The sequence below is a fragment of the Mustela nigripes genome, chromosome 1 (genome assembly GCF_022355385.1).
Source record: "Mustela nigripes isolate SB6536 chromosome 1, MUSNIG.SB6536, whole genome shotgun sequence".
Lineage (NCBI taxonomy): Eukaryota > Metazoa > Chordata > Mammalia > Carnivora > Mustelidae > Mustela > Mustela nigripes.
The window spans coordinates 31,781,131-31,808,427 of NC_081557.1; the positions used below are offsets into that span (position 1 = coordinate 31,781,131).

Consider the following 27,297-nt stretch of genomic DNA (forward strand, 5'->3'; position numbering starts at 1 on the left):
GCACTTTTAATTTCCTTCCAGAACTTTTCCTTTGCATTTACAAATTGGCTAACTGGTGCAAGAGGGCTAGCCTTTGACATACCTTCCTCACTAAGCATAATCATTTCTAGCTTTTGACTTAAAGTGAGACAGGTGACTTTTCCTTTCAACACTTAGAGGCTAATGCAGGGTAATTAATTTGAAGCAAATTAATTACCCTGCATTAGCCTCTAAGAAAAGAGCATAGGGGCACCTGGGTGGCTCCGTGGGTTAAAGCCTCTGCCTTAGGCTCCGGTCATGATCTCAGGGTCCTGGGATGGAGCCCTGTTGGGCTCTCTGCTCTGGGAGCCTGCTTCCTCCTCTCTCTGCCAGTCTCTCTGCCTACTTGTGATTTCTGTCTGTCAAATAAATAAAGAAAAATCTTTAAAATTAAAAAAAAAAAGAAAAGAGCATAAAGTTGTTTTTCTTCCCCTACACCACTAATCTTTAAGTAAGGACTGGGAAGCCCTCAAGCTCATAGTGATATAGATTTTTAAAAATTCCAATTTTAGCTTGAAAACCAACATTTTATCATTAGCAACAAATTCTACCACTTGTTTTATTTGAAGTTATTGATAAGCTCACTTTTTTCTCTTTTGCAAGATAATGCCAGCCATAGTTTGTCAGTCATTCTTCCAAGTAAAAATAATACTTCATGGAAAAAAGTGGCTAGTTTAGGTCAAAAATCAATTGCATAAGTGCTTTCCCAGGAGACAAATATATTTTAACACGCAGCAAGTGTTTTATTAGTATCATTAAGAATATTAAAAGACACATATTCAAGGGTCAAGATCTAATGAAATTAGTATATACCACATCACCAAGGACATTTTAAAGAGAGTATGTGGTAGTGAAGAGTAAAATGATTAGTATAGTTGGTGCCTCAATTTATGCTAAAGGGCCAGCACTTTTACCTATAATTGCTTTTGCATCATCCGTCTAAATGCCAATACAGTGAAAATGGCAAGCAATGTGTATTACTGCAAGAAGAGTTTTGTTTTGGAGTCACCAGGTGTCTGCTGGCCACATTTTGAGAATCAATGATTGAGGTGAAAGATGATGTTGGTTTGGACCAGGATGGGGGTGATGGTACTTAGAACTATTTTGGTTCCAGATATATTTTAAAGGTAGATCCAATAGTTTGCTGGCCAGCTTAGATGTGGAGTTGAGGAGAAAGGTCGAGGATGACGTTAAGTTTCTGGCCTGAGCCAATAAAAGAAGAAATCCCATTAAGTGAGGTAGAGAAAGACAGCAGGAGCAGGGTTTGGGGATGATCAGAAATAGTTTTGGAACATGTTAAGTTTCAGATGCCCAAGAGACATCTAAGTAAACACGGCATGCAGGTGGCTGGCTACAGTCTACAGTGGAAGAAAGACGGCTGGAGATACACACTGAGAAAATATCAACATTTAAGTATTTAAAATATTAAGACTGGATGAAATCACCAGGGGAGGGAAGATGGGCAGAAAGATGGGAAGAAAAGAGATCTCAGGACTAAGGTGACAACATGTAAAAAGCAAAGTGGTGAGTAAACGCCAACAAAGGGAACTGAAGAGTGGTCAAGGAGGAAGAGAGTGGGGAAGGCCAAGAGCATGATCCTCAGCACCCACTACTTCTGGTAGCTCCAATAAAATGAGGGCTGAGAATTGGTCACTGGACTTATCAACATGCACACCTCTCTGGTGACCTTGATAAGAGCACTTTCAGTGAAGTGTTGGAGGCAGTGCTCCTGGTGAGCACAGGCTTAAAAAAAAGATTTCTACACCAATGCTCATAATGGCTCCAGCCTGGAAACAGTCCAAATGTTCACCAGTAGGTGAATGGACTGTTGACAAAAGTAAACTTGATGAATCTCAAAAAACACTATGCTGAAAGACAAAAATGAACGAGAACATATGATATGACCCCTCTTACATGAAGTTCTAAAACAAGCAAAACAAATTTATCTTGATGGCAATCAGGATAGTTTTTGCCTGGAAGAGAGAGTGGGGATACATGTTGACTGCAAAGTAGCACAGGAAAACCTTCTGGTGTGAACGAAGTGTTCTAAATATTAACAGGGGTGTTGAGTATATGCATACACTTGTCAGGTTGTTATACTGTACATGTAATGTGTGCATTTTATTTTATATAAATTATACCTCAATACAGTTGTTCAAAAAATGGGAAGCGAAGCAACAGAGACCATGAACATGGACAACTCTTTGAGTGGTCTCAGTGTAAAAGAAAAACTAGAAATGTGGCAATAGCAGAGGAAAAAGTGGGGTTAAAATCTTTTTCATCATAGGGGTACCTGGGTGGCTCAGTCAGCTGTGTCCCACTCTTGGTCTCAGCTCAGGTCTTGATCTCAGGGTCATAAGTTCAGGCCCTGTGTTGGGCTCCACATTCAGCATGGAGTCTACTTTAAAAAGAAATTACCATGGGTGAAATAATGGCCTATTTGTATGTTAACTTGAGAATAGTGGAGGGAAAATTTGATGATACAGAGAGACATGCTGAAGCAGTTATCTTTGAACTATTTAGAGAAGGAGATGTGGGACACAGGGAGAGAGGCTAGCTTTGGCTAGAAGCAGTGGACGTTCAATTAGTGGGGAGGCAGTATACGGACATAAAAATTGGTGGGGCATGTGGTATGGAAACCTGTGGAAGTTCTCAGATTCATTCTATTTTTCTTGGTAAAATAAGAAACAAGGACTTCACCTGAAAGAATGAGGGAGGAGGTTCTATAGGCTGGAGGAGAGGAGTGTAAAATAGTCATTGAGGAGACTGTGAGAAAAACAGAAAAGAAAATAAGGAATGACTTCTGGACACCGGGGATTAGGAGTCATACATTTAAGACTAGACCATCAGTATGGTTGAATGCCTTCCTCTAGCCTTACTGAGCTGCATATGTCCAGTCACAGGTTTGGACTAGAAGCAGAATTGTGGTTTAGCCGAGTACAGAAAAGTGAAGGAAGAGGTGAAGAAGTAGCAGCGATATGAAAGGGAGTGATTATAATGATGGACTACAAATTTTAAACTGATCCAAGAGGGAAGGGTAAACAGGAAGGGGTGAGCGACAGAAGACGTGGTATGAATGAGTGGATTTTGGTCGGTGGAGTTGGAGGACTGCTGGAATTGGATCACAAAAGAGAGTGAGCTGAAAACAGAGGAAGTTAGAATGATACTTAATGTTGAGATTTACACAGGAGTTTGAGTCCTGGGTATATAGCCAGTTCTACAGGATGACCACAGGAGTGGCTGAATTTAGGTAAAGGGCAAGATCACTGGATGACGTCAATGAGCCAAAAGGTCAGGGTATAAAAGGATCATTCACATGAAATCTTAAACTCACTGATTAAGCAGGAGCAGTGTGGGGCAGTGGAGGCAGTTAAAACTTCAAAGAATGGAAATTAAGCTGGAGGTGGAGAGTTTGTGTTAGTCTTGTTGACAGAAGATAAAGATAGGAGGGGATAGGAAGGACTTTGGAGAGAATGGTCCATAACTGGCAACCAAAAGCAAGGAAGTCACCTAATGCACACCCAAGTCTAGGGAGATAAGTGGTGTGGGAGAGGACAGTCACTATTTAAGAGGACTTTGGGGAAAGCAATATCCTCAGGAGGGCAAGGGATTTCAGAAAGAAAAGAGGAGACACACAGAACTGCACAGGGATATGAGCCTGGGATGCAGAACAAGTGGGAGTCTGGGGTTTCATCTTCCTTTACTATTTAAGTTGTTAGCTTAATTTTAAAAAATTACAACAAACTCAATGATAAGACTATTTTTACAATATATTTAGCTATACCCTAGAGCTAAATGAATGCTAACTACTCCACTTAGTCAAGATGTTGAGGCACAATATGAAAACCGTTTCTTTGGAAGGCTTTTTTTTTTTTTTTACACTGAAAACTTTATTGGAAAAGACAAGTGAATTGCTAAGATACTTTAAAGTAGTTGCTTATTCATCATTTTGCTTGGAAAAATTTACCCTAACTTTATAGTAGGGAAAAAAAACACAAAATCATTAAAAAAACATGAGCCTCCAAGGCTTGATAGCTGGGCAGGGTCTTTACATACCTTCCCATGGCGTGTAGTGATTAAACACCACATTCTAGAGTGAGAACCAAGCAAGGCAGGCATTGGGAGCCTCAAGGCATGTTGAAAAGTGCTGATAAAAAGCAATTACCCCAACTGTCTCTCCTAATGTTGGCAGTTGGTTTTGGGTCCAGAGCCCTCTTAGAAACCCAGAGGTTAGTGAGATTCACGGAAGTCCTTCATTAGTTTAGTTTGTAGCTCGTGGGTGAGGTTCAACCATCTCTAACTTTGAAAAAGTTCTGTTTGTACCTCTCTCTGTCTCATTAAAACTGTCTAACTGAAATGGATAACCAGCTACAAAGTTTTAGTGTACTAATTTCCTCTGCACAGGACACTGTTGCAATTCCAGACACGTCTCAAGTATGTAAATACTATATATATGTATTTTAAATTAGGGTGAAGTCTTGGTTAATCCTCTAAGTTTCATAAATGAAGTACATCTAGTTGCTTAGCTTCAAGTTTTTGTAAAAACTACAGTCTTTGTAATGTGTTTTATTGGGTGTATATTCTCTGCCACTGCCCTTAATGAACCTTGTGAAGAAAGTCTACGTACACTATTAGCTATCTCTACTCCAGTAAAACTTTATCAAAATGGACTATGGGGTAGATCTGGCCCCAGGCCATAGTCTGCCAACCCACTGTAGGCAATGCTTGGCCTCAGCTATCTCAGTGACCTTGCCTTTCATCACAGATTCAAATTCCATGACAGCAGGGTAGATGTAACACCATTTTTGAGATATTCGTCACAGAAAAATCTGAATCCCTAGATGTTCTGGATCTATGCTACAGCTTAAAGGATCATTTCTGGCATGACTGGCAGGAGCTAAATGATGTGTGATCCTGTTTTAATCTTTCCTATTCTAAGTTTTTAGCAGTACTGTCAGCAAGCTCGCTCCACCTGATAGTGACTGACTGCAGACCTCAGCTCCGTAACTTCACACAATACATTTTAGATATTCCACTTTAAAAAGAGAGAAAGGTAGGTTAATGGAAAATACAGGCAGACCAGGTTGGTTAACCTAGACTAAGTGGTAAGAAGCAAATAACCCTACAGGACCAGAATTACTTGCTCTCCTTTTCAAACAGGTTATTTCGAAGAGAAATGACAGCTCCCTCATTTATAATGTGTTATAAATTTATAATGTGCTAGCAGTTGGGGCTCCTTACTGGACCACTTTCTGCAATGCTGTCCACCCTCAAGAGTTGTTTTGTTGAAACACTCCTTCCAAAATGCTCTGTTCAAAAATTACTCTTTGACTGAATAGAGATGACTAGTTGGATGAATCCTATACATTACAATATAACAACGTTAATCTTCACAAAGAAAAATAGGAAATGAAATAAAATCTCAAAAGCTTAATGGAAATGAAATAAAATCCTTGGGACAGAGTAGTTTGCTATCCCTAAATGTGCATTGGTCACAGCATGAAAGGACAGTGCATTTATCACTGTCAGGGGCTATGAAGTTTTAATTTTTTGTACCAGCTTAATGGCTGAAATTCCAATCAAAGAGCTAACATTTGGACTCTCATGTTCTCATAAAATGTTTAGGTACACACATTAGAATGTTTTGGCCTGGAAAGGTAAACAGGGACCTACCAACTATCGTTGGCCTATTTATAACCAGGAGAAAATTAAAAGAGCCACTGGATGAAAATCTAGGCAAATCAAACAAGAGTTTACAAAAAAAAAATCATTTTTGAGAAATGCTTTTTTAAATAGTTTAAAAATTTGTTACTCACTTACATGAAGGAAAAGGCAAAAAAATTAGGCTGTATTTGGTTACTTTAAAAATCCATTAAATCTTTTTACAGGGTTTCCTTATTTTTATCACTCTACTATACCCAAATTTGTACCTGAAGTCTTCCCAGACAAAATTTAAAGTACTTTGAGCTAAATTATCAGCACCACACATTTCTAATGTTTTAAATTAAAAAACAAGCTGGCCGGTTTAACCCAGTGAAAACAGAAATTACGCTTATAGAAGAAGCCAAGACTTAAAGGACTATGATCTGAAATACATCATTCGAAGGGGTTAATTTTGCCATTGCTAGTAGTCCAGTTCCCTAAGACCAAAAGACAATTTTTAAAAGAATTTTGCTATAGTAATTTCTGTCAAAATATTTTCACCCATTCATGTACTTAAGGGCACTATTTGATGAGGGAACAATTCCCAAACGAATCTAATGTAGACAGCACATATTTTGTGGAAGGATCCTTGACTGACTAATGATACTACCATGTAGCATTTAATGAATGTCTTCTATGTGTCAGGCACTGATTGAAGTAGCTGGAATGTATTAACTCATGAACTAGTGTATTCATAAAGGGAGAGAGAGGTGAAGGAACAGGACTACGATCCAACAGCAAGTAAGAGCTGTCACCAGAGCCTGCACCTAGGCACTGACCCCAGAGCTCATGCCGCTCAACACCACGCTATGCTGCCTTGTGTAGGTCTTATTTTGAAGAAAAACCAGCTGTTGAACTGAAAAAAGTGTATGAGCCAGCTGTCCTTAAATCCCCATTTTCTTAAAGATGATTCCTTTGACAAGACTTTTTAAAATGCTTCTGATCTTATAAAAAGGCTTTAGTATGTTAAGATATTTTATAATGTTAATGGTTGTTGTACACATTTTATTGAATGTTTTCTATTCTGCTTTTCAAATTGAGTCAATAACTGTAAACACCACAACTGTAAGTAGATTAACAATTACATGTAAATCTAGTTTGAAAAAGATATATTAGTAAGTAAGTACTTATTTTTCCCGACCTTTTAAAAACTTGTATGAAACCTAGGATAAACACAATGAAATTAGATTTCCTGGGCAGTACTAGAAAACTGTCTGGCGAAGCAACTTCTGCAAAGATGAGAAGTTCAGAACTAGAGGGTAATCAACTAAGCTGTCTTTTAAATATGATTTGTGTGATGTTCTTTTCCATATTTTAGTCCCTCCCACTTGCTCTTTACTTATACTCTAATATTCTACCAAATAATACAATTAAAAACTACTCCTCAGAGTAGAAATCTGTAATAAAATGTACAATAGTTTGTATATAGTTACTAGTTTAATATAACATTACCCAAATAACTAATCAGTTACTAGTGCTTAAAATTTATAGTAAGAAACATTAAAAACAACAAAAGACTACTTCTGTCTCAAATTTAGGCCTATTTAAATATTTTCAGTATAGCTAAACTCAATGTAATGGTTACATTTGTAAAATCTTGCTGAGCAGACTTCCAAGACTGTGATAATAATGTAGGTGGTCCACTAGGAACTGTTGTTCCCTTCCTTAGCTGAATTATATGAGATTCCAACCACATGTCTCTCATCTTGAGTAGACTCATTAGAAAAGATCCATCAGCTACATGCTCACATAAAACCCCCTCTCTCCACTCCTACTCATAACCCACTGCCATACTAAAAACTGCAAGTTAGTTGTGCTTTCATAGCCTTTTTACTGGAGACCATAAGTTTGAGTTGAATTATTCAATGTGAGGGTCACAATGAGAGAACGTGGATCTTTCTTATTCTTGTGGACTGTTATCCTTCCTTTCAAGGCTTCACCTATGGAAGAGAGGCAAAAGATGTGTTTAAGAATTCAAGGAATACAGTATGGCAGGAAAATAATAATGTATACCTAGTACTTCTTGCTTATTGTTGTGAGACAGTTCACTCATTTTGGAAAAAAATTAATAAATTTTTAGGACAATTTTATGTTTAATTTTTGAACAAAGCAGATCTAAAAAAATGAAAAAATTTAAAATTAATTTAAAACATAACTGAATATTTAAAGCATGAATAACAACGATGCATTGGGAGATAATCCATGTATAGCACCAACTGGGGAAGTGAAATTTGCTCAAAGGATTGGAAGGGGTAAATGGAAGTAAATTACTGAGAGTCTTAAGTTATAAATGAAATGGCGTACCAATGTTTGATAGTAGTCTGGTAAGCTAAAAAGGCATGCTGGAACTCTCGAGCAACAATTATAAAAACAAACCCAACACATGTAGTTAATTAGCCAAGGGTGGAGATAAAATGAAATAATAAAGAGTATTCAATAAAAAAAAAAAGTAGCAAGGAAAAAAGCAAGAAATAACAGGGGATACTTGAAAAAAAAGCAAATGACAGAATTAAATCTAGTATCACCGATACTAATATTAATTGTAATATGTATTAATACTTTGAATGTAGAGACAGCATCAAAGTAAAAAGAAGGAGTACTATTCTATATAATATTCTATATAATGTAATTCTATATTAATCATAGAGAGTCTGACTTCAGGAAAAAATATACAACCAGAGATAAAGAAACACATTTCAAAATAATCATTCAAATCATAGAGACCTAATGACTTTTATGTATGACTATATGACTAAAGAGCTTCAAAATGCATGATGCAAATCTGACAGAACCACAGGAAGACAAATATAATCCACAATTATCACTGGAAATTTCACCTCTCCTCTGTCAATAATTGCACTAACAACTTGACAGAAAACTAGAAAGAATATGGAAGATTTAACACACTATTATCCAACTTGACCTGGTTGACATCTACAGAACCAAGACAGATTACATCTACATATGCTGGGTCATAAAACAGATCTTAATACACTTAAACATAAAGAAATCATACAGAATATGTTCTCTGACCAAAACTGAATAAAATTAAAAATTAACAGAAAGATACTTGAAGATACTTGAATAATCCCAAAACATTTAGGAATTAAACAAAAGACTTCTAAATATTCCATAAATCAAAATAAAAATCACAAGGAATATACTCAAAGAAAAGTAACTTGAGGCCCCTGGGTGGTTCAGTAGGTTGGGTAATTAGGCATCTGACTCTTGGTTTCAGTGACTATTGTGATCTTATGGATAGTGGGATGGAGCCCCCTGTTGGGCTCCACTCTCAGCAGGGAGTCACCTTAACAATTCTCTCTGTACCCTGCCAAATAAATAAATAAATCTTAAAAAAGAAAAAAAAAAGGCAATTTATTTTCCTTTTTTTAAAGATTTTATTTATTTATTTGACAGAGGCACAGTGAGAGAGTTAACACAAGCAGAGCAGAGAGCCCGATGCGGGGCTCAATCCCAGAACCCTGGCATCATAACCTGAGCTGAAGGCAGACGCTTAACCGACTGAGCCACCCAGGTGCCCCAAGGCAGGCAATTTAAAACATATTACTTTGGGGCACCTGGGTGGCTCAGTGGGTTAAAGCCTCTGCTTTCGGCTCAGGTCATGATCCCAGGGTCCTGGGATCGAGCCCTGCATTGGGCTCTCTGTGCAGTAGGGAGCCTGCTTCCTCCTCTCTCTCTGCCTGCCTCTCTGCCTACTTGTGATCTCTGTGTGTCAAATAAATAAATAAAATCTTTAAAAACAAACAAACAAAACAAACAAACACTATTACTTCTATTACTTTCACTTCTTAGAATAGCGAATATTTAAAAAAAACTGAATTTTGATTTGATTCCTTAGGATGAATGATTAGAAGTGGAATACTTTCAAAAAGGCATAAAGTATATTCCAGTTTTTAATTCCTGCCATCTTCAACAATGCTGGTGTTATTAGAAACGAAACAAAAAAATGAGTAAAAGAAAACAATACAATACTTTTGTTATTTAAACACTGTCAGAATCTGACTACTTTGATTACACTTCAGTGATTACCATATCATTTCAAATGTTTAACCACCACCTTAAAAAAAAATCCTTTGTGCATTCAAGTTAGTGATTTTGTTGATGGATAGGAGGTATTGTTGCAAATGTTTCTTTTTAGTGCATGTCCTCTAATGGTTGCTGCTGTTTAAGTTTAATCCTTAAGATAATGGTCAAAATCAAAAGTGTTCTATAGAGCTTATGAGGCAGGCATCAAATTCTTCATTTCAAGTTTAAAGGATACATTGAAGAGTTCTATGTAGCACAAGTCAAGATGAACTAGTTATGGATACTTTTGATAAATTTTCATGAAAGAAAAAAAATTTAAGCATCAATAGTAAACAAAACATCTGAATAATTAAAACGTCCTAACAGGACGTTTTAATTCCCTTATAAACTAGTATAATTTTCATGTCTTAAGGTGAAATACAAGCAAAGTAACTATTTCTATAATAATCTTAATTTCAAAATGAGGGTGCAAACAGCACTTATTTAAGTTAATTAAATAGCATGAAGGGTCACAGTAATAAATACATAATTCACCCTGCTGAACTCCCGTCAATTGTTTAGGCCTGACAAAAGTGCCAAGTCAGTAGGTGTAATACCAGAAGGGATCGTAGTAATTAATCAGTGTCAAATAGATATAAAATGACTGATGCCGTTAAGCATGTGTACTGTATGGGAGCTGCAAAGGACATTCTCTGTGGAGCTGAGCTGTTACCACCTTGTTTTTATCATCGGCAGACGGCCATTAGTACCACAAAGCAGTGTTGCAGTTCAATCAAGAGCAAAATTGATTTCATTTCAATTCTGTTCTAGTGGCTTTTTAAAATTAATTTCTTCCAGAGCAATGAAATTTCATTTCCCCAGAAGGGGAAAAATTTTAAAATCATTATTATCACTATTAGAGCTTAAAGAATGAAAGAGAAAAAGATGGATTTTCCATCATATAACGCTTACTAGATACATACAGAGAAAGAAAAATAAATAGCCTGACTTTAGTCATATTTTCAAAGCGAAATTACATGAAAAAGATATGGATTTTTACAGTAAACACTGCCATATAAGTTCATACAGTAAAAAATTGTACATTAAAGGAAAGGGGACAAACACATTGAATTTAAACTTTAAAGTAAGTGTTCTCTAACTACTTTAAAAGTATTAATTCTGGGAGGATGGTTTGTTACTCCCAGAATGCTAGAAGTCCTCAAATGTTAACAGCATTTCTTCTGAAATATTTTTAGATCTAGGCTGTGAATAAAATATAATAAAAAAGCCAAACACCAAACAAAACAAACTAGGCTCATTATTTTATACTTCCATTTTGCTTTTGGCCAAATGTACAATTCTTAGTCTGAGAAATTCCTTATTCACACAACATCTTTTCTTATTTTCTAAATATCAAGTCTACCCTTAAGGGTGGAAAAAGAGATTTACTGTTACTAAAAATATTCACACACCTGCCCCCATGCCCCACAATCTAGGCAGCATAATGAAAGACATATTTATAATATTTTATTTTATAAATCTTAACATATTAGTTTCTAGATACTAAAACAAGACTTATATGCACAGCAAATTATTCTGAATAGACACTTGGCTTTATGTAATTTTATCTAATAATTTTAGAGCATAAGGAGTCCAAAATTACTTTTAGTTGTAATTAAACACAACTACAGAGAACTCTTCAAACATGCCAAGATAAATCTGAACACCAAGCTATTCAAGTTCAATAGTATGATAAAATTTTTGAGAACATCACAGTTGACAAAATGGGACAACCAAATAAAACGGCCAGTAAATGCCTTTGGCACAATGTCACCCAAGGTGATTAGAGGAAATGAAATTTCAATGACAATGCTTATCACTATACTTATTGGTACATTCAGTAAAATATTTACAATATGGCAAATACTACCATCAGATCAAAAAGGAGAAAGACAACTTATCTATTAGAAAACCCTTTATCACAGCATATTGAGATGTACTAACACAGATGTATGCATGAAATGATCTAGGAGAACAAAGCAGACAGTAGTTAATTTTCTAAGGTGAGGGAAGATTTATAGAAATAAGCTGGGTAATGCAGAGAAAACTGAAATTTATCAAGTGAAAGAGATCAAACAGCTTTCTAGGTAGACTATCTTAGAGTAAGGCAAGGAGTAAGAAAAGATAGGAAAGTTAGCTAAAAAATGCATGGTCTGTATAAATCCACATGAGCTGGAGCATATGATGGGCTACTGATGTGGAATGTAACACACTGGGACTGGAAATGAGGAGAAATGGTCAGATTATAAAGGGCCACGGAAAGAAATTTGGATTTTATCCTGGGAATATTGACAGTGAAGGTTTTTTTTTTTTTTTTTTTTTTTAATTAACTTTAGTAAGGCATAACTGATGGTAAAATGTGCACATTTTATGTGTGCAGCTATGGGTTTTACCATTATCTCACTTTCCTAAACTTTTGCCTCCCCAAGTCTCAAAGACTATCTCTTACGTTATCTTCCAGAAGTTTTGCAGTTTTATACATTTATATTTAGGTTTTTGATCCATTTAGATTTGGTTCTTGAATACAGTATAAGGTAAGCATGAAAACTACTTTCCTGTACAAATACTTAAGTTGTTCTAAACACTATTTGTTGAAGACTATCATTTTCCAAGTGAATACAGTGACCTTTTGGAAAAAAATTAACTAACTATACAAAAATGGGTCTATTTCTGGATTCTCTACTTGTTATAATAATCTCTGTCTGCCTATAGTATAATATCTTACTGTCTAGTTTAATGTAACTTTTTAGTAGTTTAGAAATCATACAGTATAAGGATTCCAATATGATTCTCTGAAAAACTGCTGGTTACTCCACGTCTTTTGCATCTGCATACAAATTTTAGAATCAGCCTGCCAATTTCTTACTTTCTTTCCTTCTTTTTTTTTTTTTTTTTCCCAGCCTGTCAATCTCTATCTTGCTAAATTCTCTTATTAGTTCTGTAGTTTTTTGAGATTCCTTAGAATTCACTGTGGACACAATTATATTACCTGTAAATAATGACAGATTTATTTCTTCCTTTCCAATGACTTTTGTTTCTTTTTTCATTCCTTATCACACTGGCTAAGACCTCCAATATAAGAAAATAGGAGTGGTGAATGTGAACATTCTTGCCTTGCCCCATACAGAGGGAAAGCATTCAGTTTTGCTCCATTCAGTATGACGCTAAGCTATGGACTTTGTGTGGATGCCTTTTATCAGGTTGAGGAAGTTCTCTTTTATTTCTAGTATGCTATGAGTATTTATCATGAATAGATACTGAGTTTTGTCAACTGCTTTTTTTTTTTAAATTAAAGATTTTATTTATTTGACAGAGATCACAAGTAGGCAGAGAGGCAAGCAGAAAGAGGGGAGGAAGCAGGCTCCTTGCTGAGCAAAGAGCCCGATGTAGGGTTCAATCCCAGGACCCTGAGACCATGACCTAAGCCCAAGGCAGAGGCTTTAAGCCACTGAGCCACCCAGGCACCCCTCAACTGCTTTTTCTGCATCCACTGGATGTAACCATGTGGTTTTTCTTCTTCGGATTGTTAACATGGTTGACTGAGCCTGGTGGTGGATGTTAAGGAGGGCACATATTGCATGGAGCACTGGGTGTGGTGCACAAACAATGAATCTTGGAACATTGAAAAAATAAAATAAAATAAAAAAAGAGACCATTAAATGATTCTAAAATATTTTTGAATTTTATATTATTGACGCAATTTTGGATTCCTGGGACTAAACCCCACTTGGTCCTAGTGTATTGTTTTTTTAAAAAATATTGCTGGATTCAGTTTGCTAGTATTTTGTTGACAATTTGTATATCTATATTCATGAAAGATGTTGTTCTGTAGTTTAATTTTCTTGTACAATTTTTGTCTGGTTTTTGGTATCAAGGCCCTTATAAAATTAGTTCTCTTTTATTTTCTGGAAGAAACTGTATAGAATTGGTGTTATTTCTTTTTGAAGTAGCAGGAAGAATTTGCAGTGAAGCAATTTGTGCCATGGAGATTTGTTTTATGGAAGGCTTTGAGGCTGGCTGCCTGTTTTTGTAAATAAAGCTTAACTGGAACACAGCCACACCCACTCATTTACATACTGTCCCTCAGAGTTTAAGGTGTTTGTGGATCCCTACTGCAGCCACTGTGGGGTTATTGGGGCTAGGATATAAGAGAACAAAGAGAAAAAAAGAAAAGAAAAATGGGGATTTCTCTAAGCATTAGGAGATCCTTTGCCCATTCCTCAAATTAGAATTAGAGGAGCTAGTTCATCTGTGCTGATGCCTTAATTCTGAGTTTTGGGCTGCCTGAGATCAGACTGGGGATACTCGAAGCAAACAAATCATAAATTTATCACCAGTTCAGGGTATTCGAATTCTGGTCTTCTTCAATTTATCTGATATTATTTACTTTTCAGGGATCTCAAACAGCTGTTCCACGCATTCTGGTTTATTCAGGGTGCATTCGGTGAGAAAGCTTATTTTCACTGCCCTAAAAATCCTCTGTGCTCTGCTTATTTGTATCCCTTGCCCTCGGCAACCACTTTATCTGCCGCCCCCGCCCCCCGCCCCCGCCACTGTCTCTACAGTTTTGCTTTCTCCAGAATGTTATATAGCTGGAATCACAGTGTGCAGCCTTTTGGGATTAGTTCTTTCACTCAGTAATATGCGTTCAGTTTCCTCCATGTCATTTCATAGCATCAGTTTATTTCTTTTCAATAATATTCCATTATGTGGATATACATACCATTTAGTTTTAATATAGTTATCCATGTTTGAATATGTCTACCATCATACCATTTTTTAAAAAAATTTTATTATTTGACAAAGAGAAAGAAAGAGAGCGAGAGCGAGCACAAGCAGGGGGAGTGGCAGAGGGAGGAGGAGGATCCCCAGCAGCCAGGGAGCCCAGTGTTGGGCTTGATCCCAGGACCCTGGGACCAAGACCTTAACTGACTGAGCCACCCAGGTGTCCCATACCATTTGTTTTCTATTTCTTAATGATTGTATCTTCTTCTTCTTCTTTTTTTTTTTTTTTTAGGATTTTATTTATTCTTTTGACAGAGATCACAAGTAGGCAGGGAGGCAGGCAGAGAAAGAGGAAGGGAAGCAGACTCTCCATGGAACAGAGAGCCCGACTCGGGGCTCGATCCCAGCATCCTCGGATCATGACCTGAGCCGAAGGCAGAGGCTTTAACCCACTGAGCCACCCAGGCACCCCGATTGTATCTTCTTTTGAACCAAATCTTTTTCTTGAGATTCCATTTCATCTTCACTACTAGCTTATCAGTTATATTTTGTGGCTTAATTAAAAAAAATTTTTTAACTTGTTCCTCTGGTGTTTACAATATACATATTTATCATGATTTGTCATGAAATGAGTTCATGTGCAATGTAAAAACTTAATATATTTCCATTTTCTCATTAATTTTTTTGATCACTGCCATAATTTTATGTCTCTGTTTTGAAACCCATAATATATTATTTTTGTTTTAAATTATCTTTTACAAAATTAAAAAAATGAGTAAACAAAGTCTTTTTTTTACGAAGTCACACATTTACCATTTCTGACATTTCCTATTCCTTCGTTCAGATTCCACTTGGTGATATTTTCCTTTCACTTGAGAAGCTTACTTTATCTTGTATTGACAATCTGCTGGAGATGAATTCTTGTAGTGTTTTTCTTCTGGAAGGGTTTTATTTAGGCTTCATTTTTTAAATACATTTATTCTAAATATAGAATCTAGATTGACAGTTTCTTTTAGCACTTTGAAAATGTCATTTATCATCTGGCTTACATAGTTTCTGAAGAATATTCTGATACTATTCTTTCTTTGCTCCTCTGTTTTATTTTCTCTGGTTCATGTTAAGACTTTGATATTATTATCACTATTTATTGGCAATTTGTTTGTGATATGTCTTGGTGTTGTTTTCTTTGTATTGATCTTACCTAGGGTTCATTGAATTTCTTCAATCTGTGGGTTATAGCTTTTATCAAATGAAAGAAAATTTGGCCATTACTGCATCTTCAAATATATTTTCTGTCCCTGCTTCTTTCAAGGACTTTTTATCACATTTAAATTAGTGTGCTTCATATTTTCCCACTGGTTACTGTGGATATGTTCATTTCTTTAAAAAGTCTTTTTTCCCTCTATGTGCTTCATTTTGGATATATTTTATGCTGCATCTTTAAGAAAACTGACCTTTTTTGCTGTTAATTGCATCGAATGGCACTTTCACTTCAGATACTATAATTTTCATCTCTAGCAGTTCTATTTGGGTTTTAAATATCTTCTCATATAACAGCAGTTATGTTTCTTTCTTTTTTTTTTTTTTTTTAAATATTTTATTTATTTATTTGACAGAGAGAAATCACAAGTAGTCGGAGAGGCAGGCAGAGAGAGAGAGAGAGGAGGAAGCAGGCTCCCTGTTGAGCAGAGAGCCCCATGCGGGACTCTGATCCCAGGACCCTGAGATCATGACCTGAGCCGAAGGCAGTGACTTAACCCACTGAGCCACCCAGGCGCCCAGCAGTTATGTTTCAATATGCTTGTGTGCTAATTTCATTTCTGGATCTGTTTCTTTCAATTGACATTTTCCTGAATTTAGCATTTGATTGGAAGTTTAGGCCATGATGAATTTTATGTTGTTCAGTGTTTTTTTTTTCCTTTTTTGCCAGTAAAGTTACTTTGGTCCAGTTTTTTTTTTCTTTCTTTCTGTTTTCTCTTTTTCTTTTAAGGAGGCTTATTTTTAAGCTTTGTTAAGGAACATGCAGGTTAGCCTTTAGTTTAGGGATAGTTTATTCCTACTATGAAGCTATGGTCCTTCTGGACTGAAGAGAGTCCAAAAGGAGTCCCCACTCTAGCTGGTTGAAACTCAAATACCCAGAGCTACATGGAATCTCTGAGAAGTGTTTGTTCACAGCTGCCTCAGATGCTTTGCTTGACCACAGGCATTTCATCCTACCTCCATGTATCTTAGTACACATCTAAAACTCAAGGGGCAAAAACCAAAGCAAACCAAACCAAAACCAAAACCAAAAAAACTTAAGGGGGCATTGTGTGTAGATTTCTGGAGGCTTTTGCTGATTACCATGTCTTCTTTAGTACTCTGCCCAGCAACTTCTGGTTTCTACTCACTAGTACTACCACCAGCGGTTTAGGAGGGTTTAAAAAAAACAACAACAAAAAGGTGTTGTATTCCCTTATATAATCCCTTCTTTATACTATCACAGCTGAGAAGGACCACATTTTCCTTACTTTGAAATTTCCCTTTTAAGTTTTTCCTGGTTGTATTTTAGGGGATTCCAAAATTTTGTGGTGTACTGGTCTTACTATTTAAATATAAGCACATATACAATGGCAATAAAAGAAATACAGAATGTAGACAAGGCAATATTACAATCATACATCTCCTTCACAGTATTCTGAAAAAGCTGAATCAGTTACTCTAAGGATTACTGGGTAATAAGTAGTTAGGATTTCAAAATTTCACTAGAATAAAATAATACTTTGTTGTAATTAGTAGGAGAAAATTCAAATGCTATCTTAAATCTCTCCCAAGATTTAAACATGAATGAATTAGCACAACCTTTAAAATTTAGCACTAAGATAATAAAATGGGAACTGTGAAGAAAGCAACATTTTCAAGTTTCCAAGTATCAATCCAAATACCAAAGCTATACAAAAACCCAACCAAACAAAAACAAATGAAAATGTAATAAAATCTCATTTGTGCTCATCACACTTCAGTTTTGCTGTGCTCAAGCTTTTTGGAGAAAGAGAAAATGAGACCATCAAAGTTTCATTTCCGTAGCACTACAATCTTAAAGTAAAACATGACAACGAGGTGCTGCTTCACTCTAATAGTGTTTATGTGCATCTACCAAATTCAATTTATGCACCAACAGTGAAATAAACTATACCGGAATTTTATGGAATATTTGAAACAGAGAGAGAACAGTATAATGACCACCCAGACCCACCACTCAAGTTTTGTCAAATCTTAACATTCTCCCACAGTTCCCTCAATTTCTAAAAGGAATAATTCAGGTCTATGGCACTGAATCCTCTATAAAGCCTTCCCTGATCCTATTTCTATTCTTCTGCAGGGGCAGCCACACTGAATTCCCCAGTTATCATTTTTAAGTATTGCTTCTTACTTTGACTATGCGTGTTTGTACATGAAACTGTTTCACTGGTTTTTAAACTCCATATAAACAATGTATTGTAGGAATCACTCTTTTTTGCTTAATGTTGCTTCTGATATTCACAAATACATGATTAATCTGTTACAGAGATTTTACTGTATGCAACTATCATATTTATCTATCTTCTGTTAATGGGCATTCAGGGTGCCTCCAATTTTTCACTTCTACAAACCATACTGTTGTCAAGATTGTTGTAGACAGGCTGCAGGGGAGACTGTTCAGAATACATCCCTAGAAAAAAACTGTGGTTTTAGCAATGATACTTATACATCTATACTTAACTTGAAGGTAGCAAACTGTTCTCTAAAGCTGTACCAATAAAGACTATCAGCAGAAGAGTATAAAAGTCCCATTTGGCTACATGATTGCAGGTACTTGGCCTTGTTAAATTTTATGATTTTTTTTTTTTTCCTGTAGTGATGGATAAGAAAGTCTCTTATATAGTTTTAATTGGCCTCTCTCCCTGAGTTCCTAGTGATTTTGAATTTCTTTTCATGGAAGTTTGTTATACATTCAGGCTTCATATAGTCAGAAAGCTTTCTGCAAAGGTGGGGGAGGATAATTTATATGTAATAAACAATTTAAATAACAGAGATTCATTCCACAGTCAAATTCTAACTTTTGAAGCTAAGGGTATAGGTACGTAAGAACTCTAGGTGCTCATCAGAGTGAGCAATCAATGAGGTACAAGATAGAAGAATGCAGAATTGGGCCAGTCCTTGAGCACCATGTGAGATTTGAGCGGGTACAGACTGGGGAGAGCCATGTAGACACATATACTGAACACTGTAACTACTGAATAGCATTCTTTTAAATTTACACTTCACCTCTATCAGTGATAGTCACTTTGGAAGTGAAATCATTTTTACTTTTATTTGCAACTTAATATATACTACTAGTTAATACTTAAAGAAAAGTTGTTGGAATTACTTTGTGGTACTCAAAATAAAAGCTACATATTAAAGCACATTTTAACTGGCAGGAATTATAAATCTAATCTAAATAAAAGTTTTCTTTAAATCACTACTTTATTGAAATGATATGCCATCTAAAATTTATGTAGCTCTAAGAATATCTTATTTACTTAGCATGTTGCGTTGTTTCAAAGACAGTGGGCATAGAAAAAGTCCCTGTGAAATGAAGGAATAATGTTTACTTCAAAAAGAATAAGAAATTTCTCTCCCTTTTTTTTCTCACCTGCTTTAACGGAAAATGGCTTTTCCAATAGAAATATTGTTTGTTTCCAGTGTGTTTTGGCACTCTGGGGGCCCGTGGAGAACACGACCTGCATTGGTAAGAGTTCAAAAGTATCTGATGAAGTACAAGATTTTTAATATCATGCTACATTAATCTACTATATCAAATAAAAGCTCCGATTGCTTACAATAGCAAAATGCTTATGATCAAACACCTTGGGGCACAAAAACAAAATACAATGTATTTCACATAATTAATTCTTATGGGAAAACTCATAATACTTACCCTGCTGTGACAATTTTTCTCAAAATATATATCAAAGTAGCCAGCAATTGCCTGTTTAAAAAAAAAATAAATAATTATTAAACTAATTACATGACATAACAATTATTCAGTCTTTCAAGATAATGGCAAAAAGAAACCATTTCAAAGACTAGATACCTCTTATACTTATGACAGGTCACTATTATCTCTTGGAAAAGATGTTACATGTGAAAATGAAGTCATATAATTTGGCTTTCTCCCACAGAAACAATATAATAATAAGGGCAATAAGGCTAATCAAATAACCAATATGTGTTTTATTAGAGAAATAACTGTGGTAGACTACTGAAAAGTGAGAGACCACATGAAGGAAGAGGCTCAGCCAGCCTCAAGAGCTGACCCATGCTCTCCCAAAGACAGCCTGCTGTGCAGGCGGGAGCCATCTTGGAGCTCTGTGCTCTGCTCTCTGCTCTCAGACAACTGCAGCAGCCTGAGAGACTTGGGGAGAAACCAGCAGAAGAACTAGAGGACAAGTCCAGTCCAGACTGCAGAATCATACACAAATAAATCTAAATGATTGTGACTTCAAGGTACCTGGTTTTAAGGTGGTTTGTGACACGGCAGTAAATTTAACTTAAACATACTCTTTTATACAAAGATCTCATTTAATTTTTTCTGATCTTGTGCATCTAATTTTAAAGCAAAGTACTATGAATATTTTTGTAATGAGATCAACAGAATTTTTAAATGCCACTTTTTGGCTGAAGATAAATTAAAAATATATAATAGTACTCAAATAAAACATACGTTTAAGCAAATACCCAAAGGAGAACCTCTGAGGTAACTCTAAGGGTTACTGTGATAGTATAAAATGATCTCTAAAAGATGAATATTCAGATGAGGATATGTAATTTTCATTTCTTTTTAAAATTTAAATGATACCATCCCTTTTTCTTTCACTAACAGCATTAGCTTTATCTATTTTTAAAACTGGCATTAAAAAATAGTTATAAGGTGTTAAAAATAGGACACCGATTATTGAAAAATCACTATAAAGCTAGCTTATTTGTGTACTCTGCTGCTTTTGTTGAGAATGTGAACTTTTATTGATCTGTGAGGTTAATATGGATTGGGCCCAAAACAAGTTCAATATTTAACACTGAGGTTCATTACATTTTAGATACCAACAAAGAATCAAAATACTATTTATAATTCTATGAAACAGACAAAATATAAAACAATGTAGTACTCAGGTACAGATTATTATAGAAAACTATGTAGTTACTCAGAACATTTCTAAAACATGACTTCTATCAGTTGATTTCCTGGTATTTCTCCATAGACTAATTCAACTATTTTCTTAAATTTATTCCTGTATGCCAGTCTTGTTCACCAGTGTCCAGAGCAGTGCCTGGCCCATAGTACACAAAAAATATTTGCTGAGAGAATGTGCTTATTATATACAATTCTATTATAGAACTTACCATACTTCTTATAGTTAGTTGTGCTATCAGACTACAATGTGTGTGTGTGTTTTTAAAGATTTTATTTATATCTGTCACAGAGAGTGAGTGAGTGAGCACAAGCAGGGGGTGCGGCAGGGAGAAGCAGCAGCAGGCTCCTGGCTGTGTAAGGAGCCCCATGTGGGATGGGATAGGATCCCAAGAACGATCCCTAGACCGTGGGATCATGACCTGAGCTGAAGGCAGTCGCTTAACCAACTGAGCCACCCAGGCATCCCAGACGGCAATGTTTTTTTAAAAACAAAGCCTATGTGTAATTCATATTGTTGCTCTCCTTAATTTGCATAGGTCTCTCATGTAGCATGTTTTCAATACATTTTAGTTAAGATTTTCAGTTTCAAATTCAGCTAGTCTTACTATGTTGTCAGGATACTTTATGAAATCAGTGAATTTGAAAAGAAGACTTAGAAGTTATAATTTTCAACTGAAAAACTGAAAAAAGAGAATGTGAGAATCATGGCGGGGGTGGGGGAATGAGAGGAACCCTACTTTGTAGGGTCCAGAAAAAGTCTCAGCCTGACCTCTGAACTACAGATTAGTTCCAAATCAACATAACAAAGGCTGAGAGAATGGAACTAAAATCTCAATCACTGGCACAGGCCTTGAAAACCTCTAATCAACAAAGATCTCCAGAACATAAGAGAGATTTGAAAAAGCTGTGAGAGTTAGACTAATCACTAAATAGGGTCTGTGTAGGAGAGCCTAAAACACTACAGCAAACGTTTAAAGAACTAGACTGAGATGTGAACCACTGCCTGCCCAGACATGGTTGACAGGGCTTATGTTCTGGCTTTAATTGGGTTGACTGCCCACTCACACCAAACATCAACAACATTCTCTAGATAATTATAACAGGACCGACAGTAGGCACGACATAACACGCACAACATCCAGAAAACAATCCAAAATTATTCAACACACAAAGAACCAGGAAAATGTCTTTAACTTTTAAGAAAAGAGATAATCCACAAATGCCAACTGTGAGATGACCCAGAAGCTGGTACTATGAGACAAAAACTTTAAAACAGAATTATAACCATGCCGTTATGAGGCAACAGAAATGGGGTTGTAGAAAACACACTGAAATGAAGTGAAAGATAGGAATTCTTGTAGAGGAAAAAGAATGAATGAATGAATGAATGAATGAATAAATAAATAAAACTAATGGAAGTTTTAGAATTAAAAAATGTAATAACCAAAATAAAAAGCTCCCTGGGATGAACTGCAGAATGGAGATGACAAGGAGAAAAAAAAGAAAAAAATCAGTGAATGTGAAGATAGGTCAATAGAAAGTATCTAATTTGAAAAATCAGCAGAAAAAGATTGAAATACAATGCAGGAGCCTCAGGGGCCTGTGCAACTAACATACAGGTAAATGGAGGTCCAGCTGGAAAAAAATATAGGAGCAGGAAAAAACCTTTCAAAATTCTATATCCAGCAAAAATATACTTCAGGAACAAAGGCAAAATAAAGACATTTTCAAGAAAAGGTAAACTAAAAGAATTCATTGCCAAAAAAACTTTAGAAGAGATGTTAGGGGTGCCTGGGTGGCTCAGTGGGTTAAAGCCTTTGTCTTCATTCAGCTCAGGTCATGATCCTAGGGTCCTAGGATCGAGTCCCACATCGGGCTCTCTGCTCAGTGGGGAGCCCGCTTCCTCCTCTCTCTCTGCCTGCTTCTCTGCCTACTTGTGATCTCCTTCTGTCAAATAAATAAATAAATAAAACCTTAAAAAAAAAAAAAGAAGGCAGTTCTTCAAGCTGGTGAGCAATAATACTGGGAGGAAACCTGAAACATCAAAAACAACAGAAAAACAACAGAAATGATCAACAGTTTGTTAAGTATAAAAGATAACTTTTTCCCTCAGAATTTCTTTAAAATACTTACGATTTTTTAAGACAAACATGATATAACATCATTTGGTAGGGCTTTCCATGTATGCAGATGTAATCACAAAGATCAGTGCAGGGGGTTGGGTGGTTAGGAGGAAGAAGAGCAAAATGCCACCAACACATAGAAATGTTTATAAAACTGGGATGTGAAGAAGGCTTTCTAAGCATCACACATAGGCAGAAACTTAAGAGAAGCTTAAAACTTAGTAACAAAGCCATAATGAGATATTACCCTACACATGTCAGAATTGCTAGAATCAAAGAGGCAAGAAATAACAAGTGTTGATGAGGATGTGAAGAAAAAGGAATACCTGGCTGTTGGTGGGAATGGAAATTGGTACAGCCACTATGGAAAACAGTACGGAAATTCCTCAAAAAGTTTAAAATCGAAATATTATGTGATCAAGTAATCCCACTGGGTATTTATACAAGAAAACAAAACTGCCAATTTGAAAAGATACATGCACTCCTATGTTTATTGCAGCATTATTTACAATAGTCAAAATATTGAAGCAACCTAAGTGCCCACTGATAGATGAATGGATAAAGAAGATGTGGTACATACAAACACTGAAATATTCAGTCATAAAAAAGAATAAAATCTTCCTATTCAACATGGATGAGCCTAGAAGTTACTATGCTAGGTGAAATAAGTTAGAGAAACACAAATACCATATGAAACAAAACAAAAACAAAAACAAAGAAACAAACAAAAAAACCCCCAGATTCTTTTTTTTTCCTAGAATATCTTATTTATTTACTTGAAAAAGAGAGAGAATGACAGAGAGAAAGTAGGAGCAGGGAGAGAGCAGAGGGAGAAGCAGGCTCCCCACCAAGCAGGGAGTTTCGGTGTTGTACACCCAACTAGTATGACACTGTATGCTACTTATACTTAGTAAAATAAAATTTTAGTGTCAAATTCAAAGATGAAGAAATCTGAGAGTATTTGCAATATATATAACAAAGGGACACTGTCCTTTTTTACATTAAGTTACTACAAATTAGTAAGTTAACAATGTCAAAAGAAATTAGAAAAAAAGCAGGAAAATCATTTATAAAAGAAAAATCAAATAATATGTGTAAGTAAAAGATGTTTGACCTACTTAGAAAAATAAGTAAACTAAAACAATCAGATACGATTTTCCTTGATCACGATAGGGAAAACTTTTTTTTAAAGATTTTATTTATTTGACAGGGAGACATATCACAAGTAGGCAGAGAGGCAGGCGGGGGGTGGGGGTGGGGAAGCAGGCTCCCTGCTGAGCAGAGAGCCTGATGTGGGACTCTATCCCAGCACCCTGGGATCATGACTGAGCCAAAGGCAGAGGCTCTAACCCACTGAGCCACCCAGGTTTCCGGGGAAAACATTTTTTTTTTTTAAATATTTTACTTATTTATTTGAGAGAGAGAGACAGTGAGAGAGAGCATGAGCGAGGAGAAGGTCAGAGAGAGAAGCAGACTCCCCGTGGAGCTGGGAGCCGGATGCGGGACTCGATCCCGGAACTCTGGGATCATGACCTGAGCCGAAGGCAGTCGTCCAACCAACTGAGGCACCCCGGCGTCCCGTGGGGAAAACATTTTTTAAAAGATAATATCCATAGTTAGTGGGGAAAGTAGCATGCATACTGGGAAAATAAACTGAAATGATCTTTCTAGAGGGAACTTAGCAATACATAATAAAAAACAAAACATCTGTATTAAAAAGAAGTCACAGAGAAAATGGTACACATGCTATGATTCTATTTATATATAGAATATTCAAAAAATAACAAATAACAAAAAATAACAATTTACACTGTTGTAAGTCACAACAGTAGTTACCCTTCAACAGTGATAGAAACTAGAAAGGGTTACATGGAGGGCTCCTGGGCTGCCGGTAATATTCTGTTTCTTCAGCTGACTGCTGGATACATGGTGGGTATTCACTTTGTGCAATTTTATCAAACTATACTTAAGATCTGTGTACTTTTCTGTTGTGCAAATACACGTTATGGGCTCAGTCAAAATGTTTATATAATGCATATACTCACTGACCCAGTAAATCTTAACTTCCAAAAAATATTCTATGGAAATTTATCAAGTATGCTTGCAACGATTTATCTATAAGATGCCAATTTTAGCCCACATTTTCAACAACAGGTGACCAGTTAACAAATCATAATACCTATTGAAGTAGATGATAGATTTGGAATGTGCATATTCATCAGCCTTACCTATAATTTAGATTTCCCATAAAAATGAACAGCTTCTGTGATAATAAATTATTTTTAACACTTGAGTTAAATGATCTATAGTATTGCATGGAGAGACATTCAATTTAATTATTATTACCTTTTATCAGTTCCCTTAGCAACGCCCACCTCTGTATACCCAAAGGCTAGGGCAATATCTAATATATAATAGGAACTAAATGAACTTGAAAAAAAATGACAAGTTTTTCAACTCTAATACAATAATTATATATATTTATTATCATTATATAATTATATAATAATTATAATTATATATATTTATTATATAAAATATATATTACTATAATACTAACAACTTCCATTACCAGGAAATGTGATCTAAATACAAATATAAATATAAATCTGTTTAAAATACACAAAGCAAAACTTCATATATTTAACTCTGGTAAAAGACAGACTGGCAATATTACTATGATAGAACAAATGTAATTATAATAGAGTATATAGCTCTAAACGAAGAGGGGAGACTGATGCATGAGTTTGCAACAGAATTAAAAAATCAAAGTATTTGAGAATACAAAGGTATTTTAGAACTGTCTTCCAATCCCCAAATTGAACTATCTATGAAATTCAGTTAAAAATCAAAGAAACTCATCTTCCTCCAAGCCCCCCAAATTCAATGAAAGAAATACTGGGTAGTTTGGGGTAATAAAACAATGCTAAGCCTCAAGACAATAAATAAAAATAAAGATATAATTCACTTTGATTATGAGAATTTGGCAGGGGCCTATGACAAAGATAAATCTAAAGTCACATCTACTTTATTGTTCCCTCTGAAATGCACAATAGTTTTTTCAACTCAAACAGATTTACCTCCCTAATCATGTCTGGTGGAGGGTAATACCAAAATCAGTTCTACAGCTCCCATGAAGCAGAAGCACGAGAAGGTAGGAAGAAATTCACCTGCAATAAAAAACTATGTGCAACCCCCCACCCCAAAAACAAAAAAACAAATTATGTGCAGATAATTGACTCATCAGACTGTTAAGATTCACATAACTGGGGCACCTGGGTGATGCAGCTGGTTAAGCAACACACGTTTGGTTCCAGCTGGGGCCATGATCTCAGGGTCCTAAGATTGAGCCCCACCTAGGCTCCACGCTCAGTGTGGAGCCTGCTTCAGATCCCTTTCCTCTGCTCTTCCTGCTCCTGCTCTCTCTCTAAAATAAATAAATAATCTTAAAACAAAAACAAACCCAAACCAAAAAAAACCCCCACAAAACTCCAGAAAGATTCACATAATTGAGCAAGTAGAAAACTCTTGCTCTAAAACAACCAAAGGGCATTTCTGGTTTTAAAATGGGTATTAACCCTCAAGTAGAATGCTACTGAAAGGGAAAGGGCTCCCCCCAACTTATAAGTGGTCCTTAATAATTAAAATAAGATATGAGACAAAAAGAGGAAAAAATGTCATTAAACTTGAATCATAGACTATAAAACCCAACTGAACTACAATTAGTGTTTTTATTCTCTGTGAAGCCATTATAACCAAATACGTCAGCTGATTTAGGGACAAAGCTATTTATTCTGGTGAAGAACATAAATATGCCACCATTTTTCTTTTAGTTTCACCACCTTGTTAATATCACTTTGACAGGCTACCTCTAGGTCTGCTGAATGTTAATTTCAATGAACTTACACTCTCTCTGTGGAAGTCATTCAAATGTAAGAATAAACAACAACCACAGGAAACTGAAAATGATGGCTAACAGGCAACGGTAATAAGTAACAGGAGCACAGCTTGACATGCGCTTGAAAAAGATCAGATAGGTTATAAGGCCTAAGACCGGATACATTTCTCTTTTGTTCCACACGTATATCTTGTCAGGGGCAAAGGGAACTGCTGGGGGGAAAAAACAAGCATTAAAATAAAACATCTGTAGAAGTTGGACTAATCTGTAAAGGCAAGGTCACAGTTAAATAAATAACATCTCACTGATTATACCACCATCAGAAAAATTTTTAAATAGTCCTTAGACTGAGGGGCCCCTGAGGGTGGCTCAGTCATTAAGCATCTGCCTTTGGCTTGAGTCATGGTCCCAGGGTCCTGGGATTGAGCCCAGCATTGGGCTCCCTGTTCAGCGCGAAGGCTGCTTCTCCAGTCTCCTGCTCCCCCTGCTTGTGTTCCCTCTCTCGCTGTCTCTTTCTCTGTCAAATAAATAAATAAAATCCTAAAAAA

At 36.0% G+C, this 27,297-nt stretch overlaps 1 protein-coding gene across 2 annotated transcripts in view; it reads right to left on the bottom strand.

Moving 5' to 3' along the window:
• Positions 1 to 3,770: 3,770 nt before the first annotated feature.
• The window catches only part of PRMT3 (protein arginine methyltransferase 3), a 129,866-nt gene continuing 106,339 nt past the window's right edge, over positions 3,771 to 27,297 (bottom strand). For both annotated transcript variants that reach the window (XM_059407077.1, XM_059407057.1), the window contains 3 exons: positions 19,475 to 19,525; positions 19,190 to 19,277; positions 3,771 to 7,661 (listed from right to left, as the gene is read on the bottom strand). In XM_059407077.1, coding sequence (XP_059263060.1) covers positions 7,552 to 7,661; positions 19,190 to 19,277; positions 19,475 to 19,525 — 249 coding nt within the window. In that variant the 3' untranslated portion in view covers positions 3,771 to 7,551. The remainder of the gene's footprint in view (positions 7,662 to 19,189; positions 19,278 to 19,474; positions 19,526 to 27,297) is intronic.